This window comes from Lepisosteus oculatus, chromosome 5, assembly GCF_040954835.1.
Source record: "Lepisosteus oculatus isolate fLepOcu1 chromosome 5, fLepOcu1.hap2, whole genome shotgun sequence".
In the NCBI taxonomy this organism is placed as follows: Eukaryota; Metazoa; Chordata; class Actinopteri; order Semionotiformes; family Lepisosteidae; genus Lepisosteus; species Lepisosteus oculatus.
In genome coordinates, this window is record NC_090700.1 from 12,253,614 (window position 1) to 12,275,446 (window position 21,833).

Genomic DNA, 21,833 nt, shown 5'->3' on the forward strand with positions numbered 1-21,833 from the left:
CGTCATTCGAATGCATCTGGGTGTTTTTAAAATTGTTTATAATAATAAATATTATTTGTGGCTCCATACAGCGATATACTGAATGTGTATATCATTCAGTTTAATAGAGTGCTTGATGGAAAGGAAGTTGTCCTTTTGCCTTTGTCTAGAAGTTTGAAATGGACTTTGCCTCTCCATTAAGTTTTTAGAACAGTCAAATTGAAAAAGCGGTTTGTTCTCTATGGGTGTGCTTCTTGCTACAATGTAAACAAAAATGCAGTCCTACCTAAGTTACTTGAATTAAACAAGATCAAGTGAGGGTATTTCCTTTTAGGCAGTCAGCAAGCTTTATTGTGATTGCAGCACAGTGTGCAAGCACTTTATTTGCTGTCTTCATGACATACAAGAGAATAAGCAACTGTGTCTTTTTTATTCTCTGTCACAACAGTTGCAGCAAAAAAAAAACATTTCTGAGCTGACAGGACAGCAGTGCTTCTGAGAAAATCACTAGAACTTATCAAATGTCTTGCCCTTCCAGTTACGTCTGCTTTGGCCATCAAGCTGGAACATCTGTGAATTTTAATTTCTGGTGCTAAAATCTGTTTATCCTTTTCTCTAGAAAGCCTTTGGGCACAAGAGATAGAATATTCACAGGATCCAGTGTGTCAGCATTGATTAAACACGGAACAATTTTATCCTGTCTTGACCCCAGTTTATGCCTATTAATATTTTTACAGAAGCAGAGAGAGAAAACAAAAGCACGTTTTAACGAAAAATAAAAATTGATTTTTTAAAAAGATTTGGATGATGTGGGATTTCTTAGCAATGGCTTCTGTCATTTTCAGGCTGGAGTGCAACCGATCAATGGTTTAGCTAACATGTAAAAATGACCCAGAACATGTAAAAATGACGACGTGTGAGCTGGTGATGTCCTAGACTCACTGGACTGATGTCCTGGAGGGTGATAGATTTCTTCTTCTCCACCAACTGTCCAAGGTGACCAAATGTCAGCTACACAAAGAAAGCAAAGGTAAAGAATAACTTTAGTGCTGTTATTTTTATGTCTGTGATTGCACTCAATATGCATTGCATCATTTTTAACATTCAGATTTCTCTTGCTTTCCTACGGAACCGAGGTGGTGTGTATACAGTATATATCAGGAAAGATACATCTAATTTATTATTAAGTGTCCTACATTTAATAATATTTTTATTTATTTATATAAATATATCAATTAAATTTATATAAATGCATATTTCTTTATATAAATATATATTTATTAAATATCCTACAACTTGGAAACAGTCTCAAATTATGCACTAATATGAGATGTTAGGGGTCTTGTTTGAGTTCTGTTTTGATGAATAAATAAAACCCTGTTAAAAATTCTGTAAAGCCTCTCACTTTCACCTCAGAAACATTGCCCACATTCAGTCTTGTCATGATTAACCTGCTGCAAGAAACCCTGATTCATGTCTTCATCATACCTTGGCAGGGTTACTGTAATAGCCTTTGCACAGACACTACTATCAGATCACAACACAATCTTATTTCACTATTTAGGGCAACTAAATTAATTATAGAGAACTTATAAGTAGAAAACTTTTATTAACCTGCTTTGAAGGACACATACTGTAATGAATAACTTACAATCAAGCCCTAGAAGCACACATTTTATAAAACAACATTTTTACACAACTTTTATACAACTAACAACTAACAAACAAACTTACTGCCTGGATTAGCACAGTAGCAACAGGAAGTGGCACTGGAGAGACTTTTTGACTCACATCTGAATGTTCTGATTAAAAAATGTTGTTGTCCATTGTGGTGGGCCACAGGTACAAATGTCTGAAAGGGCATCCACCATGACTGTGGAGCTCGCCGCCCATTTGGGAAAAGAGTAAATAAATAATAATAATAATAATAATGCTTTACACTTCTGGACACTCCATTCAAAGAGCTTTACAGGTAATGGGGAATCCCTGCCACCACCACCAATGTGCAGCATCCACCTGGATAATGTGACAACAGACATAGTGCGCCAGAACGCTCACAACACATCAGCTATCAGGAGGAGAACAAAGTGATGAAGCCAATTCATCGATAGGGATTATTAGGAGGTCATGATTGGTACAGATCAATAGAAAATTTGGGAAGGAGACCGGGTTTACACCCCTACTCTTTTTTTTCGAGAAACGCCCTCTGATTTTTAATGAACCCAGAGAGTCAGGACCTCGGTGTAACATCTCATCCGAAGAATGGCACCTTTTTACAGTGTAGTGACCCCATCACTATACTGGGGCATTAGGACCCACATGGACCGCAGGGTGAGCACCCCCTGCTGGCCCCACTAACACCTCTTCCAGCAGCAACCTTAGTTTTTCCCAGGAGGACCTGTACCTTCCAGGTACTGGCCAGGCTCACACCTGCTGAGCTTCAGTGGGCTGCCTGTTGTGAGTTGCATGGTAATATGGGTGCTGGCTTTTTATAAATCAAGACTCAAGACTTATCTGTTTAGTCAGGATTTAGTGGTGCATTTTCCACATTTTTTTGTTTTCTATCTTTACTTCTTCATTTCGGTTCAATCCTACCGTGATTCATGGTTCTTTTTGTTTGTTCTACCCTGTAAAGTGCCCCAAACACTGTTGGTGTACATGGGCACTGAAACAAGTTCTTGTAAGACTTCTCTAATTCTGAATTTTTTGAATTGTGGTATAGAGAATGCAATGTAATTTTCTGTAATATTTTTTCACTACTTATTAAAAATTAACGTTCAGACTGGCAGCTGACCTGACAGAAAGACAAGCAGGTTGAGAAGCTGTCACAAACTATCTTGGAATCTCGTTATTGTATTTCTCTTACAGAGTGTTTTGAACCATTTAGGAGCTATTGACAAAGTTGAAATTTCATCATAATATGAACATGAATTTAAATTTACCTGATAAATATATAATATAAATAACAAATACCCCCCCAAAGAAGAAAACATTTTCAGAAATGTCTAAAACACCTGAAAGGGCTTCCGTTTTGGAGGCATTCCTTCCTGACATAAGACATAAAGTTGCATGATAGGGAGCCTTAATAAACTTAATATTGATCAGTACCTCTCAAATTAGAAAGGAACTCCATCCCCCTAACCCAGGGCTCCAGTGCGTCTGGGATCACTAGATAAAATGTGTGTTAATTATGCACAGCTGAATTGGTTATCTAACTAAATCTCAGTCCAATTTGAGAGGAGACCAGATGGCTGGACCACTTATCAGGGTGGAGGTTTCCAGAAGATGACCAGCCTCTCATGTGACCGTATGCTATACAAATGAGTGAGAGAAAGGAACAGTAACATAACTTAAGAGAGAGAGGATAACAAAAGTGGTGAGACAGGAGACAACGAGTTAGGAGCCACAACCCAGCTCAGCCACTGGATTCCTCCTTGACAATGAACTGAACCAGCCATTGAGCAGCGAAGGGACTTAAACTCAATTTAAGGAAAGGAAGTGCATTTTCACAATAGTGTAAATATTAGAGTTTTCCTTTCTGAATCCACCAGGCAGTTTGTCTCTTGTGTTAGGGATCAAAAGTTGTGAATGGAAGATTAGTTTGTGAAAACACCTCTCACATCACCTTCTCTTCCAATGTCTTGTATTAATTTCCAAACATTGTGTTTTTATGTCATATGTGTGTCATGTTCTTAAATAAATCTTGTAAAGTAGTACCTTTTATTTCTCTACAATCAACTTGTTCATGGAAGATCAAAGAGTTCACTTGACTCCACTGTGTATTGCCTGACCAATGACAAATTACTTAACCTTTATAGATGGCTTATACTCAGGTCTGACTATAACTGTGACTTTAAACATTTAAACCCTTTACCCTCTATTATCTAACAACCTCCTTATGTAACAATACACTCACAAAATGAATATTAGGCCAGTGGGAAAATCTGAGCATTGTAGCTTTCCACAATGGTTTCTGTGGCAACAGAGGAAGATATTGCTGCTGATTTTTATTTTGTGCTAATATATTTTTTCACTTTTGTACATTTGCATCTCATGAAAACAACATAGTACATATCAACATGCATTAATGCATTAATAGTGCTCAAAAATAACATTGTGCATCTGTAAAATGAGAAATGTGATCTGCTCTCTAGTACTTCATATTGTATATTAAATATTCTCACCTGAAACTGATACCTTTCGGCTGACAAACAAAGCCCAGTTCTAATGAGAACAGTGCATTACAAACTCCCCAAGAAATCTTGTCATGTCCACAGTTATGGCCAAGTTAATGACACAGGTGCTTTATGTATGTTTTCATATTGTCATTTACACACTGCTTTTGAAATATAATTAAATTTGTTACTGGACAGTGATTGCTTTGTGGTGTCAACATACTGTATAAATATTTATACCTTGGAGAAAAAAAGTTACTGCTTGTTGCCTAATAATAAAAAAATATTAATATACTGTACATCATTTGCTACAGTTTTAAAACTGTGCTTTCCGTTTCCATTTCACATCCTAGAGTATATACAAAATACAAAAAAAGATACTTACTGGAAAGCTGATTTCCTCTTCTAGAACCTTGTCTCCTACCACCTATGATTGAGAAATAATTTCAGTTTCTTAGACAAAAAAGGTTTCTCAGATTAAACAAACCTTCTGAACCTAACACATCTTAAATCTGCCACTACATTTTTTTGCCGGATTCCAAGTGCCTGTGGATTGTGAAGCCTTAGATTGACTTGGCTAGAAAATAAAGGACATGGTTATTATATTATTATTACTGGCTTTGTTAAGGCTATAAAAATATTCCTTCTACATTAACTGTTTAATTGCCTGCAACTCTATGACTGAAATCAGACGCAACGCATCCTTATGTGGGAGTGTAAAAAATTTGAAAAACTTGAATAAACTGCAACATCTACTGTACAAAGATTTCATATACAGACAAGGGTTTTAACAACTACCACCACTGAAAATCTTTTTCACACAAACTAAAAAAAAAGCTTTATTTTTACATTGTAAAAAGCCAGGTAACTAACAGTATTAGTCCAGTTTGATACTGCTACACATGTGGGATTTAAGCCTTTGGCGATTAATAAAATATTAAAGAACAGTACCTGGCAAAACAGCTGATGGTTGTCTTCTGAAACAAGCAACAAACAGCAACACTGTGACTGGGTCTCCTGTTGCAGCTGTACATGAAACACAGATGATTAGGGAATCTCCTCCCTCTATGGAATTCAGCTCCAAAATGGAAACTGCCAGAAGGAATATTTATGTCTAGTGAAGTGGTAGGGGATAACACTAAAACTCTTCTTGAACTGAAAGACTACAGAAACTGTTTCAGTAGCCAGAAGAGGCATCAAATTTAATTGACTGTTAAATTCTGCATAACCACAAAGACGGAAAAGTTTTTTTAACAGTAGCATTAAGGTTGCGTTATAATAGAATGAGATATCCAGCCATGTTGTTGAAGCAGATACCCTGACTTCTTTGAAGAACTCACTGGATGAGATTCTAATTTCAATTAGCTATTAAAAAAACAAGTAAATCTGATATGTCACCTCTTGTTTGCAAACTTTCTTTTGTTCTTACATGTACCAATAGGTCTACTTTAGTTCTAAGTACTTAATGCTGAGTACACATACCTTTAATCCAACTGAATCCTCTAACTTAGAGGATAGCAATTTGAATTACATACAGTGCATTTGAAATGTGCAAATGAATGTAATCGGTATTCAAATGAATTATTTCAGAATTCAGGCATGTGAGAAATGACAGTACTGAGGGATTTTGTGGCTGATGCACCGGTGTCTTGTAGCAATCCCATTCAATCAAAAGGTGTCCTTAGGAATTTCTTGTGTTTGGGATCAGGTTAATTGAAATCAAGACATTATTCTCTGTTTTTTCTACTTACACTCTCTCCTGTTCTCAATTTTTTAAAAATAAACACAAAATTCCTTTTATGCTCTATGTTAGCATAAAAACTATTCATTTTGCCAAAGATTACAGCTAAAAAGGAAAAAAACAAATAACTGGTTCAGTACAACCTTCTTTGTTTGTGTTCATAGCTGGAATCGTATTTTCCTGGCAGCTCAAGGCAATATTGATGCATTCTTTTCTATTAAAACAAGTTCTGCTATACAGTTTAGGTCAGTGCTAAGGCATATGTTTGCAAGCAAGTTCTTCTTAAAGAAGCAGTAGTACTGTACCTCTGTGACCCCCCTCACCACATCACCACAAACAGGCAGCTCATATTGGGCTCCTGCTTGCTTTGCAGTGAAACAATTATCAGCTATCTGCACCATGCAGGGCAATCTTGTTTTCAGGCAGTGAGTCATAACTGCATATATTATGGTAGCTGCCAACATCCAAAACAAACCCAAGAGAATTGGTGCCTTTATCCATATAGTATACAAAATGGGACAAAGAGTTATTTAAAAATGTTTTCCCACAATGTAGTAGAGAGAGGATGATTCCTCATAACACATATCTAAGATTTGCAGTTTCCTTTTTGCAACCATTTTAAACACCACTGAATTAAAAGCTGGATTGGAGAAGATGAATGTTACATAAAAGCTAAGCATACAGTATTTAAGGAGGCTCTTTTTTAAGTCTGACTTGGATCTTGTTAGATGAAAGTCACAAAACCTTCCAATACAAGAATAAAAAAATATTTTTTATAGATTCAGTTTCAACTGAGCATTGTGTTTCTGAATAGAGTACAATGAAGAAAAGTGACAGTAATTAATGCTGCTTTCTTTACACATTTCAAACAAAGCTCTTTGACCAAATCCAAACAGTATGCTAATTATTGGTTTATTTGGTCAGAATTGTTCATGGTGCCAAACAGAGCAGTCAAAAATCTTTAATTTTAACAAAGGTAACTTAAGTTCTTGTTTGCCTTCAGTTTAGCATCTCCCACTGTTTTTAGGTTTTATCATTTTTTTTTTGTTCATAAGGACAGTGATATCTGGGCCTGACTACATAAAATACCTATATAATTCATATATGTAGCACCAAGTCCAATGTTACACATGTAATGAGCAATAGCTGTTTCTTGATCTTCACACTTGTTTCCATAAACAGTACAACTGGTAAACTGCAAATTGGCAGGTGGACAGTAGACAACAAAGTAATGAAGAGAGAACACAAAATCTATCAAGATCTGATGTATCACTTACTCAATATAAAAAGAGGACTTTACAATTATCCATCAATCATATCTGCATCAAACTATGGAGGAATGAAAGCAACTGGAACCTGACACAGCGCACAAAAAGTACATCAGGCACAAGGCACAAGATTTGCACAAGACTATACTGGTTAAGGTGCCAGTCCGTTGTAGGGCATGCACACACACAAGGACAATACAGAAACATCTAATCTAGCCAATATGTCTGTAAAAGATGGAAGGAAACCAAAACTCTTCAATGAAAAAAAAACCTTGCAAAGAGGAGAAATCAGTACTAATAAAGTAAATAAATGGTTGGATAAGCTTATTAAGAGCTTGGATAGAATGAGAAGACCATATGGTCTCTTCTGTAAACATCTATTTCCAATAAACTCCTTATTTAAATAACAACAATAATAAAAACTGAAATAACTGTCCAAGACGTAAATAAACCCAGCACAAAGTCTGTTGTTAAGATCTGTTTCTGGTACTAGACATTCTTTTTATTGCTCTCCTAATCACATAAAAATCTGATTCATAACCACTGCACAGGGAGATACTGTTGTTTCAAGGGTCCAGGGTTGGAAAGGTTAAGACATTCAATCTGAGCAGCACCAAATCTTATTTGCAAAAGGGTCAAGGTGAATTTGATTATAAAGAAATACTACTTGCATTATATTACTTAATGAACATGGATTACCAATGATAGAAAACTGTTCTTTTTGTCACTGTTCTATTAGCTTCAGAATGCATAGATCTGTGTTTACCAGCAGGTGTCACTGAGGAGATACAGGAGTACAGGGTTTGAGACCACCAGCGAAAGTAGGAAAAAATAAGTATTGACAAAGCTTCTGAGAAGAATGCTGTCCAAACACAGATAAGGCTATTATGCTAATGTCTTCAGCTTTGAAAATAACATGCATCACATTTGAATGCAAATCAGGAATCACACTGGAGTTTGCATAGCTCTGCTGTCAAAAGGTGATCCTTTTATTTAACAGAGAAGACAGGCTATATCAGTGAGGAATCTGGTGTATTATTATTTAAATTAATAGGGGAAAAGCAAACTTCTTGTAGCTCAATGTACTGCACTGAAAATGTGAGTCAAAGACATCACAAGTATATCTTTTCTAATGCAGATTGAGACAGCTGGGTAAACTTCATTAGTCTAGTGGAGATAATTTTGACCCCAGCCCAGGAAGACACAAACAGTTTAGTAATTTCTATGTGTAAAGATTTCATAAGCTTTTGCTACTGATATGGTCATTTTAAATTGGAGCAGACTCTCAGCAATAGTATATATTTTTAAGATACAAAATTCCATTCACATATACAGTACTTTGGAATGACATATCACCATCTATTTTTGTAGAACCTGAATTGAGAGGAAAATGTTCACTTTTTAAATCATTAGGCATATTTAATTGTTTCATTTATTAAATTTGCTCTTTAAAATAATATTGAATGTAATGATTAATTGTGTATTTTAATGATTTATTAGTCTATTTTAATCTAATTTATTATTAACTGTAGAGGGCATTAAAAAGCATAGAATAATGAGCACTGTATAAATAAAACTGGCTGATTTATATGACAGCAAAAATGACTTTCAACCACTGAGTCAGTTCAAAGAATGAGCATTATGTATTTATGAAGTTCAGAAAGTCATCATTAACAATTGTCACCGAAATTGCACAGCTGAGAACAAAATGTCAGTGGGTTTTTCTTTGTAATTGGAATTTCCAATTACTTTTCTAAACTACAAATTAATTGTTTTTATTATTTGCTAATCAACTCAGCTCACTGCTGTGACCTTTAAGTAATGTCAGATTGTAACCATGCTTTCTTCCTAAATATGCCCTTGTCGGAGACATCTGCCATTTATCCTGCTGTGCGGTAGGAAGAGAGATGTCTCCCATTGACAACCTTGCAAGCTCATTCACGCCTAACAAGTCAAAGGGGGAAACGGTGGATATTTTGGCTGACTCCAGCCCATCAAAACCAGCTGTCGCTATCCGAGTGCCGCTGTTCAGGAAATCCTGTTTTGCTGACGACATAGACGCGGCTCAAACTGCAGACGTCTGCAGTATAAGGTGCACCCTGTGCTCTGGGCGTGTGGCATTCTCATCTAAACCACAAAGGAGACTGGCCAAAAGGGTTTCCTGACCAGCATGGCCAATGGATATAATACCTTCGGGAATAAGCTGAATGGCGCTTGCAGCATCATTACCCACCACACAAAGAAACCTAGTAGTAACAGGCTTCTCAGGCATTTCCCATCCCCTCTAGTCAATACTGAATGGTTTTGTAAGGCTGATAACAGGCATCATATTCATTTCTGAAGTTTGTCTGATCCACTTTGGAAATTATTCCCAGTCAAGACAAAATCACTACTGATCAGCATTTTTCATTTCTCTGAAATTACCTTCCAAATCTATGATTGTGTCTGTCATTTTTTGATCTTTTGAGAGACCTACATAGTTCATCCCCCCCTTTGTTGTAGCTTATCACATGCAATTGTGCTATCTATCTTTCTTAATTTTCTTACTGTAAAGAGATTTTGCATAAACCTCTTGGAGCTTTTTCTGAAACTGTGCTCGTGTTTAAGCACTGCTGGAATTCAGAATTTAATGTAAGAGGCTTATTTTATACAAGCTTCACTTTTTACCACCATTAATGGTTCATGTGCGTTTTATTATAAATCTTTGTGATCACTGATAGATTTTCAAATATTATACAATATTGCTTGTTGGGTCTGTTATAGACTTCTTACAGTCTAGTATTAAAATCATAGCCAACAAGTAGCTTCATCAATGCTACTAATTAAATGTTAGCCTTGTTTGACTAACAGCCTTCACTCTAGTTGTGAGGACTCATGTGATGAGTCTTAGCAAATTACTCTGGTGCTTGCTATCCGCAGCTGAGATGAGTGACTGAGATGGCCTCTGAGTCTAAACGGGACAATGTCTGTTTTGTGCACAACAGTAATCCCTGTTATTATCCAGATTCCTGCAAGACAGGAATCTAGTAGAAGCCCTAGAAGCTCCAGTTATACACAGCACCAAAGGGAGAAGGCAGCCAAGAATGAAGTGACAGATGAATGGGCCTATTTATCATTGAGATGTGGCTATTGTGTGAGTGTTTCAGTTTTTGAGGAAGAAATATTATCCTTTTTATAGACAGAGTTTGATGTTTTAGGGAGATTTTGTGAAGCTGGTAAACAGCTGACCTTCCCATCTTAACTCTCTTACACAGAGGGTAAAAGATGTGTAAGTAGACCTCAGACAGGTTTTTGTTTTGTGTTTTTGGGGTGTTCATTTTTTATTCCTCTCACTTCAAAATAAAGAGCACTATTTGGTTGGCCTGTGGCCTGTGGTGTATTTGTGTGTCTGTTTCCCTGAGACCCATCAATTCAAAGAGAAGCTGTTAAACTGGTTCAGCTAAGCCAGTAACCAGTTGGCTCAGCCTATTAAAAGCTGAGTTAAAATGAAGACCTGCAGACACACTGATATTCCATAACTAGGATTGCCCATCACTGTCTTACAGTGAACATCAAATAGAACTATAAAAACAAAGCCGTAACGTGCATATACAGTATAGTTACGCACAGCATAGGCCATAACAGTACATACTGTAAAAAAATCTACTAAGCTTTGTAAAAAAAAGCAAATGAATGTTCGGCAATGTAGTGCAGCCCATACTTATGGTCTAGTATTAGACAGTCTAGTATCAGCACATGTAAGGTTTAAAACATTATGGCATTTCACTAAAGACAGGGAACAAAGAGTTCAACACTATTAAATTGTCTGTGGATAAACAGGAGAGTATTTTACATTATCCTGCTTATTACATCTGGCAGGAAGTTCTGTGAGCAGCAGAGAAAGAGCTAGACGTACTCTGAGTAGCTGGCCTTGCTCCAGATGTCATGGCATGTGAATGGAGCATTAGCAGGTGTTGAGCTCTCAGCTCAGGGATCCCCTGTGTCTGCACCATCTCTCTCCCAGAGGTGCCTGATGATATGATTGTCATTGAGCAGTGTTTGCTCATCTGGAGTGGATTCTCTGGGGCTGGAGCACTTCCATGGGTCAGAAAAAGTGAGAGAGAAGTGGTGAGGATTGCAAGATGGGGAAGGAGAGGCAGGGTAATGTGCAGAATAGTTTCTATGCTGCACCATCCTGACCTTATGACTAAACTGAGTGAACGAACTCCAGGGATGTTGTCTTCTGATAAAGGAAAGCTGCATACTGTCCTTGAATTTTCATTCCTTAAAAAGCTAGCTTGCTCATGATTATGTAAGTTGAAGAGCTATTAACTGGATTTTTTTTAAAACTTGTTAATATTTGTATAGTGGGATATTGTAATTGCAAGTGCACTGTATTTGCATGTACTCCCACACAGAGACCTATGGACCCTAATAAAGTATACTCCTACATTTACCCAAAGATTGAAAGACTGATTTAATGCACTTTGATTCTCCATTTTAACACTAGATAAAAACTCTAGATATGAAACCACGGAAACTTTTCTACATAGCCTATTTTTTTTATTTACCACTGTGAGCTGTGTAATACATCCAAGGTTCTTTGGAATATGACTACATTAACCACAAATTTTTATTGGAAACATTAAAATGCCCAGATATATAACCATTTGACACAGATTCCTGTGGTTCAATCACAAAATATGCAACATGACTCTGAAAGCTATCATGAACTAGAACTATAATTTTTTATGCACGTTTAGGTTGTTTTCTTCTCTTCTGTATCCAGCCAATTTGTTTTGGTTATGAAAATCCAAGAAAACCACATTTACTTACATAATGAATCACTTTCAGCTGGAGAGAGGCTGCATCAAGGTCGTATAGTTCACCTGCCAATAAAGAAAAGACCAAATAAACACAATGAAAGGAAGAAGAGATCAGTGCTTGTCTCCTGGTTTCACAGGGGAGATGCTGAAATTATTACAGGCCAGAAACCAAGAATCTATTTTCCTACATGCTACAACAGCAGAGCTAGGCTAGGTAAGGATCAGTGCTTAATACCATCTCAGTAAAGGAATTTAGATAAAATTATTCAATTTCTATTGAAATGATCCAAGATATTTCACAGTTTTGTGTATTGTTACTACAAAATATAACCTCTTGAGTGAAATCAATATGACAGAGTTGTTATAACATAATATATTTTTATAAAGAATGTCATTAATTTAGGAAAATATAAAAAATCTGCTTTAACATCAGAAGAACCAAAGGTTCTAGGTGATCTAGTCAAATCTGGGAACATCAAAGGTAATCTAGGTCCCAGTAAGTGGAGTTGGTGGACCAGTAGATGGTCTTGTTCTTTTCTTTTACTCTTCTGTATCCACAGAGAGTGACTGGGGACACTGTGCTGCAGGAGGTGCTATCCTTCAGATGAGGTGTTAAACTGAGGTCCTGGCCACTTGGTCATTTAAGATCCCATGTCACGATTTGTAAGAACAGGGTTGTTAGCCCTAGTGTCCTGGCTGAGTTCCACTCAGGCGTTGACACAATCTGTCCTTTCTAAATTGTCGTCTTAATTCAAGTCTTAAAGTATTTTCTCACTAATCTCATGTTGTGTAGTGGTCTTTCTGGTACACAACAGTTGTCAGGCAGCACATCAGTTTTGAATGAAGGTGGTCTATCAATTCATATTGGGTTGAATCTCAAATTCTATGTGCAAATTGCTGTCCCTGAGGTCTGCAAACATGTACAGTAAGACCTGCCCTTTAGCACACATTTACTTTTTCCTACTGCCCTACATTACTATTTCTACTGGGTCATAAAATGTACAATAGCACTGCTGAATGAGCCTTCGCTTCTAAGGTAATGATCCTGTAACCATCTTATACCTATTGTTGAGCCATGATACAAATAAACTCTGACTCGGCAGTAGCACCTTTCCCCATGTCATTTCTTCACACTGAGCGTGCAGACATCTTTTCAGAAAAACACAATTTTGTCTGGATTCATAAATAAGTAACCTCTGTAGAAGCCACACTGAATCAACTGCAGCACCTCTAATAAGAAGCACGGTGGACAAAAAAAGGAATGAAATGAAACGTAGGACACATAAAACAGCTTCTTTGAGTGGAGAAAAAAAAGTAAAATCATGACTGCATTTCATCGGCTCTACTCGATTTGCAACTGGCATCGGATCAGAATGAAACTCAACCATTAGGGAGAGACCATGTTACAAAACCACAGTTTAAAAAAAAAACAATGTCAAAGATCTTTTCACACTATAACAACCTGAGTTATTATTTCAGCTAAATGTCTTTCAACATGCTAACGTTTTAAACAATTCATATGAACATCAGAAATTTTGAAAAAAGAAAATGTACTTTGCAAAGTCCAAATGCTATTGACTTTACCATATTTGTGTTTACCTAAAGAAACTCCAGACAGGAATTGAATTTTGCAGTGCATCCATTTATCAAAGAGCAAATGAGCTGCAATTTGGCCGAATGTGGATGCAATATTGTAGACGGTTCATTTAGATGCCTCCATTCTGGAATTTCACATTTCAGTCTTCCTCTGCTTCAACATGACTTAACATTGAACTCGCTCCACTAATAGGTCTTTTTGGTGTTGTGCCCAGTAACATTTCTCTGATCAAACTGCTGTCAGACTCTCTGACTTTTGCGACCTTACTTCAAAGACTTCTATTTCTGTCCAGCTTGAGGCAACCTGCCCTGTCTTCATCAATAGTAGATGTAATGCATTTCCTCAAACCATTGCAACTCAAGGATGGACAAATACATGCCATTCAGTGTGGCGGGCCTTTTTTGCATTGAAGTGAGCAACTGCAGTCCCCTTGGACTCTTTACTACTAGTCTTTTCTCCAGGTCATAATTCGCATTACCAGTTTGTTGCTCTGTATCGATTGGTGTGTTTGTTGTTCTTTTTCCATCCTTGTTTTGTTTCATTTAGTTTTCTATTCCCATACATGCTGCGGCTTTTTCTTTACTGTAGAACAATAGTCCTGCACTGTTAATTGCTGTTTGTAGATCTGTCTGCTTCTCCCAACAAAATCCACAAAAAAACGCTGTCGGTCCTAGTTTGTATCTAGCTAATGCTAATCATCTGTTATTCAATGTAGTTGTACCTGTGTTGACAGTGTGCAGGTGTGCCCAGAAAGTTTCTCTCATTTTTCAGTTATTAATGAAATAATCACCTCTTGTCAAGCTTCTTGAACATTAACTAGAGAATTCCAGTTGCCAATGCTCAGTTAAACCATCTAGTTTCCATGCTTTACTGGGCAAAAGCTCTATTCTCTGACTTTCATAGAGAACATACTGTATGTACAGTATGTGTGTATTATTTTCCTTGTTATACTACCTATCTTATATATTGCTGTGACTTCTTAATTGTATGTTAAAAAGCAACTCAATATTCATACCACACAGCTGCAGAATCTTGCGGTCTAATTCATTGTAAGTTCCACCAGGGGTTGACTCTGACTTGTTGAGGGAATTCTGGGATGGCGTCTGATGGAAGTTGACTTGTGGCCAGGGTGAAGTCTTCTGCAAAACGTGGACTCTCTTATAAGCCACTGTAATCTACAGGTGAGGAATTGAACACAAACATTCACTGATCATATGGATGGAAAAAAAATCGTTTGCCTTCTGGGATCTATCTTCCAGAAAAAAGTGTGAGATGAAGGCAATGTAATATTTTTTATTAATTTAATTTTATATGGTTAAGTACAAGCACTGGGTAATATTGAGGGATTCATCAAAGCTGCCTTTAAAATGAACATGACACAAGAAGATGAAGTTCGCAAACCAGGGAAGTCATTTGGGCATTGTAGCTGAATGGATTTTTAGTAGTTACTGTAATTGATAGTAGCTTTGATAGCAATGCTATGTAATTTTGACTAGATCCCTACAATATTCTGTATAAAGAATTTCTCCCTGTTCTTAATTTTTGATGAACCTGTTCTTAGTTTCCATTTGTATTATCTGGATGTTTTTTCACTGTTAATTTTGTGTTAGAGACTATACAGCAGACGTGGTCCACACATTTGAGGATTTTATGTATCTAAAATAAAACAAAATTATAACGTTTTCACATAGATGTCTCTGGTCAAGACTTTTCTTTAGCCTATATTTTCTTAATTTTAAGGTTGAAGGTGCTAACCAACAATATTGTTCTCCAAACTTTCTGAAACAAATGCACTTTCATTAACATTGGACTTCACACAGTAATCTAAGGTGTGGCTTGTTCATGTTACAGACATGCTGAATAGTTACTCCAGCTGAAATGTGCCAGTATTATGTTACTGAGTCTACCTGAGTGGAATATTTTGCAGTTGTTTTTTTTGAACAGCAGTAGATTTAAGCAGCATTGCAGGTCAGATTGGAGTTAAGTGTATTAAGCACAAAGTTGGTATGTAGCGATGTCAAGTGAGGTCACAGACACACATCAGACAGTCTATTAATGCAGTTACACTTTATAATACAAAATGCCCTTTAGCTTAGCTTATATTCTTGAGTCAAAATACTGAATCTGAGCCCACCCATGTGTATTACTTATCATTTAATTATTTCAGCTAGGTTTTCCTGTGGTTTTATAAATGATATCCTTCTTTGACCTTCTTTTGTTAGACTCTCTGCTTCATACCAGATCCACCAACATTTATTTTCCTTTTTCTTACATATATTGTATGACACAAGTTTTATAGTACAGCATGTGATATGGCTAACAATTTCCCTTTTCAGGCACTTTATCTGATACAAAATGATATTCATTAAATATTTTAATTAAAGATCCACTGTTATTTCTTTCCTACTGATGATCATGAAAGGTCGTTTTTCAGTCTGATAAGAGCAGAGGCCTTACTCTTATTTTCAGGAGTAAAAGGCCTAGATTTGCATCACTCAGGCTGTGTCCCAGGCAGACAGAATTGATAAAGATTTTTGCATTTGCATATCCTATTGAAAACTTGTCTATTGACTTTCCCCACAGCATAATATTCATTTCTTGTAATCTTACAATGCAATCAATCTATTCTCATTCAGATTTAGGTTTAATTATTAGTCATGTTGGACACACACAGACATGTAATAACATCCAAACATACATATTCTAACTGTTTCATCCAATGTGGGGTAACAGGGGAGCCGGAGCCTATCCCCTGAGGAAATGGGTGCAAGGCAGGGTACACCCTGGACACGATACTTGTGCATCACAGGTCACAGTGACACAGACAAGCTCACACCAGGCCCAGTTCTTACAGAAGCCAACAACCTACAAGTATGTTTTTGGACTGTGGGAGCAAACCAGACACAAGAGAAAACCCACGCAAATATGAGGAGAACATACAATCTCCATACAGATAGCATCCTAGTTTAGACTTGAACCCAGGGTCCCAGCTCTGCAAAGCAGCAATTTTACCCACTGCAGCTGTGTGCTGCCAAAATGAAAAAAAACGTATACAGTAAATCTAAATACACTATAGTATTATGTATTTATCTGTGACACATACAGTACATAAAAGAAGTACAGGAAGCTCAGAGCTTTTAAATGCAGGCAATTAGGCACAAGCTGTTAATACTGTACATGGTATAAACAGACATATGTATGGCTCTCACACAACCATATCTCTTACATGCTTTTCCAGAACATTTAGGTGCTGCTCATCCAATTCGCTCAGCTGCTTGCAGCAGACCTGTACAAACAAGAACAGAAAGGGTTTCAGCCTTGGCAAAAACAGCATCTGAGATAATTATACTGTACACCTGATTTATTCCTCAGCACTTTTTAAGGTATTTCCTTACAGCTATGATTTCTTACCAGGATTGCTCCTGCCTGAAATGAAATGTATAACTGGGACCACTTGACAAAGATGTTCACAACGCATTTACAGACACATAACATTACATTAACCATATTTACAGATAAAACTATTTGTAACGAGTACATAGTGTATTTTTGTGCTAATCAGTTCCTGGTTTAAGTAAAATGTTTTTTTCCACATTTCTCAAAGCAAATAGCCTTTTTTAAGTGCATGCTTGTTTCTGTCTAATATAATCATCATGTACTGTGTGGTTATACAGTACTAACCAATTGCTGTAACTTATGCGGTGGTGCGTTGGCTATGTGACTAAAGATCTGTGCCTGTGGCTGGAAGGTTGCCAGTTTGTATCCCGTGGTCGGCTGGGGAATCCTACGTCGTTGGGCCCCTGAGCAAGGCCCTTAACCCCAACTGCTCCAGGGCCACCACATAAATGGCTGACCCTGTGTTCTGACCCCAAGCTTCTCTCCCTGTCTGTGTGTCTCATGGAGAGCAAGTTGGGGTATGCGAAAAGACAAATTCTTAATACAAGAAATTGTATATATATATAATTGTATATATTGTATAATTGTATAAAGTGATCTTATCTCATGGTTTAGTATCTTCAGAATAAAACATTGATTCATGAAGTCACAGAAAAATATTCTTCTCCTCTGCTTTTCTACCCTTTCAGTATGAAGCCTATTCCTTCAATAGCCTACCTTCTATACCTCAGCCTTTATTTATAAAGACTGCCTTCCACTTTTTACTAAGCGTGTCTAGAGGCTTATCATGAAAAGAATCATCCCAGAGTGATTAGGTGCACTATTGCACTCTCTTGTCCTAAGATGAATAACACAGCATAGTTTAATTTCAGACCTCTGAAACACAGCTGCAAACTGTCACATTGAGCTATGCCTCACAAGCCCCAGGAAAAACCAAGGAAGTCTAGAATCAAACTCATCTGAAAATCCTACACTATTAAAGAATAAGAATTGCTACAGTACCTTAATGCAAGATACTGAAATTTTGTCCACATACAGCAAGTATGTGGACAAAATTACAACCACGTTTCACTGGGCCCCCAGAGAATGCTATCCAAGATATCTTTAAAAGCTGCAAGATTTCAGTTTCCTTGAACCAGCAGTCCCTCTTTGTTTCCTGCCCTGTCATGAGATTTAACGGAAGAATGCTCAGAAGTCCTGAAAGCTTTGTTTGTGAGCTGTGTATGACTTTGGAGTTACCTTACACAATATAGGGCATCTGGATTTCCTTAGAATTGTAACTAATCGCATTGCACCTTAGATGTATTTTAAAAAATTCTCAGCTCATTAAGCAGCCATTAGGACTGATTCATCCACGGTGCGACAGGGAGCGCTACAGGAGGTCATTCTTGCCGTCTGCCATAAGACTGTACAACGCATCCACCTTGCGTCTTGGCAGAGGCAACAGCGACAGTGACCTGTTTCTGGACTAAACGCATATACACATCTACTGCTACATCTGTTCTCTTTCTTTTTCTTTTTCTTTTTCCCGTTTACAACCACTTTTGTGCAATATATGCCAGGGACCTGTACAATACATTTATATTTATATCTATGGTTACATCTATATTTATATTCATACGTGTGATACGATTTTCTGTGTACTGTTCTGTTCTAGTTTCCTCTTGTGTGTCCGGACTGTGAGTAACTCTTGTATTGTATTGTATGTATTGTACTATTATTATATAATTCGTTACACTGTGGCTGTGTTGTGTGTGTTAAGCTGCTGTTGCACTGCAATTTCCCTCACGGGATCAATAAAGTATCTATCTATCTTACCATTCAAAACTATCATCAATGTAGCTGTCAGTCTGTAAGATTAATAAGTTAGTCTATCATTTTAATATTGTGAAGTTAGATCGATCAGAGTACCTTCCTTCTTTTCTGAAACTTGTTTAACATTATGTTAGGGAAGTGCTAGTTCTCACAAGATAGGCACTTACAGGAAAAAGCTCATTCAACATAATCTCTAAGGAGATCATCTGACTATTGAATCAAAAGTGACTTGTTCTTAGCTCACCTTAAATGACACTGCTAAAGTTTTTAGTTTTAGAAAGCATAGTTTATACTATACGGGGCTCTATGTGGGGAAAGGGTTACAGATACAGTATAGAAGCTGAAAATTGTTAACTCCTTGCAAGGATTTATTTAGAGAAGCATGTCAAAGCCACTGCTTATGAAATGTCAGTGAATATTCAAATGAACGTCTCCACTGTAGGCAAACATCTTCATGCTACATTCTCTTAAATATCACAGCCTGAGCTGTCTCTGACACCTGTCTTCCCATTACACATCATTCACAGCATTAATGGGTTTTTTATACAGATCAGCCACATTTTTCCAAAACAGTTTCCATTGCACCATCAGTTATCAGAAAGGTGCTTTTCCCTTTTCCCTGGTAGTGTTCGCTACAATCTAAAGCCTGTGCCTGAAGCATATCATGCGAAACAGGACTTTTTTCTTTATAGTAGGCCAGTTCATTGCAGGGAACACACACAGGGACAATTTCGACACACCAATCAACCCAGCCAGCATGCCTTTGGAAGGTGGGAGGAAACCAGAACATCCAGATTATAAAATTGTAAAATCCCAGAACATAATATCCACTGACCCCATCATCAATAAGTATTACAGAACATTTATTTCATCTTAATAAAATGCAAAAGGGGATCAGTTACAGCAGAATTTACTAAAAAATGGAACAAAAGTTACAAAAGACCTGAATGACAATTTGTCTAAAGGAGAAAAAACATTACTGCAAATGTAAAAGGTTTCTTATGAAAAAATGAACTGCAGTATTGCCAGTGAGAGGCAGATTATTACTATTATAAGTATAGTTTCTTAGAATTCATGTGAATGTATGATGAGTTGTATTCAGTCAAGAAGCAGATGGTTCAAATCTCTGTTCAGGGACTGTAATGTAAATTCACACTGAGCTCAGCAGCAGTCAAGCATCACAGGAAATGCAGACATTATAAAAATGACATCCATTGCTCACAGCCTCCATTGTAGCTAAATGAAAAAAGAACCTAGGCTACAAGCTGGGCCTTGAGTGGATGGAGACTGAAGTCAAGCTGTCACTTTATTCATGCTTTTAACTTTCAAAACTTTTGACAGCTTTAATTTTTCTCAGTGAGCCAGCACAAACTGCTTTCCTTTTTATGTGATTGGTGCACAGGGAGTGAAAAAGAGTGGCCTGCATAAGCTCATTGTCAGCCTTCCCTTTTCAATATGTCAATTTAAAACAACTGCAGTGCCGCACAGAGGGATTCCGAAGGAGTGGGAGATTAATACACGTCATTCATGACAGTGTGGCATACATTAAAGACATTACATTGCAAATCCTTTTGAGGTATTTTTAAACTCAGTGTTATTTCATAATTGAAAATGTTATCAAGGAAAAAAAATCCTCTACCACATTTTTCTGTTTCCCCTTTTTACTAATTGACAGCACCAGACTTCAAAATTTGGCATATCTTGTGTCTGAGGTTATTTTTCTCCTGAAAGACCTTTGGGACTTTGTGACGCCACTGGCACGCTCGCTTCGTCCCAAATACAATTTGTCTGATTATTCATACAGGAAACTAACTTACCCTAGAGAAATCATGACATGTTAATACAGGACTGAACATTTTTGTTTTGTTTTTCCAAACTGGATTCTAACATATTCCAATAATTAATTTATATAATGCAATAAGACAGTCTGATTAGATTTGATTTTGGGAGCCTAACAACAGGGCTTTCTGTAATGTTTACTATCAACGTAATTTTGAACCAGTCTCCCCAGGGCTAGATATTAGAGCTCTCATTTCGTTCCACTGACACTGAGTACTTTGATGATGAGATAATTACCTTTTGGATGGCCACACAAGAAGCTCGTAAAACATTTACAGAGCTTTTGCCTCTAAAAGCAATACCAAGAAGCAACAGTGACTTTGAAAGCATTATTTTACCAACAATACTGCATCATGGAATGGCTTGGCTATGAGATATGATATGATATTAACAGACACATCTGTAGGAGGTAACATGACTGTTAGAATCATAACATGTCATGTAAAGAGAAAAATGAAGAATTAAGATCTTATGGATTAGCTGGTGTCTTAAATCACCCACCTCCCTCATCTTAGACTGGTGTAATAAATATGGTGAAATAATTACATTAAATAATTACTGTATATTCATCAAGATTTCAATCTCCAATATTGGACGGAGAGACAACCAAAAGGACCCACATCCCACCAAGATTTGATCAGGGAACTCAAAGAAAGTTTCAGAATATCTGTCAACCAAAGTGATTTTCATTGACTACAGAGATGCAGATAAAGATGGAAAAAAACAAGGGACAGATTAACTGTATACGGTAAGGAAAGAAATTTCTAATTTTCATGGGAAGAGAAAACCAATTAGATGTAATTAGACAAGTATCCAGATTAACTTTCTGCAGGACCGCAGGATAAAATGATGGGGACAAGAATACAATGGAAGAGTTCCCAAGAATAATGTTTAGTAGTAAAGAATTTGAGTCAGAAAATATTGACACGGCCGAAACGTTATGTTTTCTTTCTTCTCTTTTCAGCATGGAACAATTACTTGTTCCTTTGCATCCTACGCATGCTAACGCAGCTACCCACCTGAACTAATAAAGGAAAATATTGATGCTTCTTCCTTTTTTATATAAGAATGTTCTGTCATATTTGTTATGGGTGTCTAGTGGCTTAAATATCAGTGTTGTGGTAAGCATCAGCATAAGCATGGGGTTAAGAAAAACCTGGCCAACCTTTATAAACTCATTCCATTTCATATGACCAGTATTTGCAGTTATAAAAGTAA

General features: G+C 37.0%; 1 protein-coding gene across 2 annotated transcripts in view; it reads right to left on the bottom strand.

Moving 5' to 3' along the window:
• Nucleotides 1-21,833, bottom strand: part of LOC102690256 (cGMP-dependent 3',5'-cyclic phosphodiesterase) — a 223,556-nt gene that overhangs the window by 26,600 nt on the left and 175,123 nt on the right. For both annotated transcript variants that reach the window (XM_006628133.3, XM_015341698.2), the window contains exons 7-12: nucleotides 16,792-16,851; nucleotides 14,581-14,740; nucleotides 11,979-12,031; nucleotides 5,106-5,180; nucleotides 4,540-4,581; nucleotides 922-990 (exon numbers count right to left, since the gene is read on the bottom strand). In XM_006628133.3, the coding sequence (XP_006628196.2) occupies nucleotides 922-990; nucleotides 4,540-4,581; nucleotides 5,106-5,180; nucleotides 11,979-12,031; nucleotides 14,581-14,740; nucleotides 16,792-16,851 (459 nt within the window). The remainder of the gene's footprint in view (nucleotides 1-921; nucleotides 991-4,539; nucleotides 4,582-5,105; nucleotides 5,181-11,978; nucleotides 12,032-14,580; nucleotides 14,741-16,791; nucleotides 16,852-21,833) is intronic.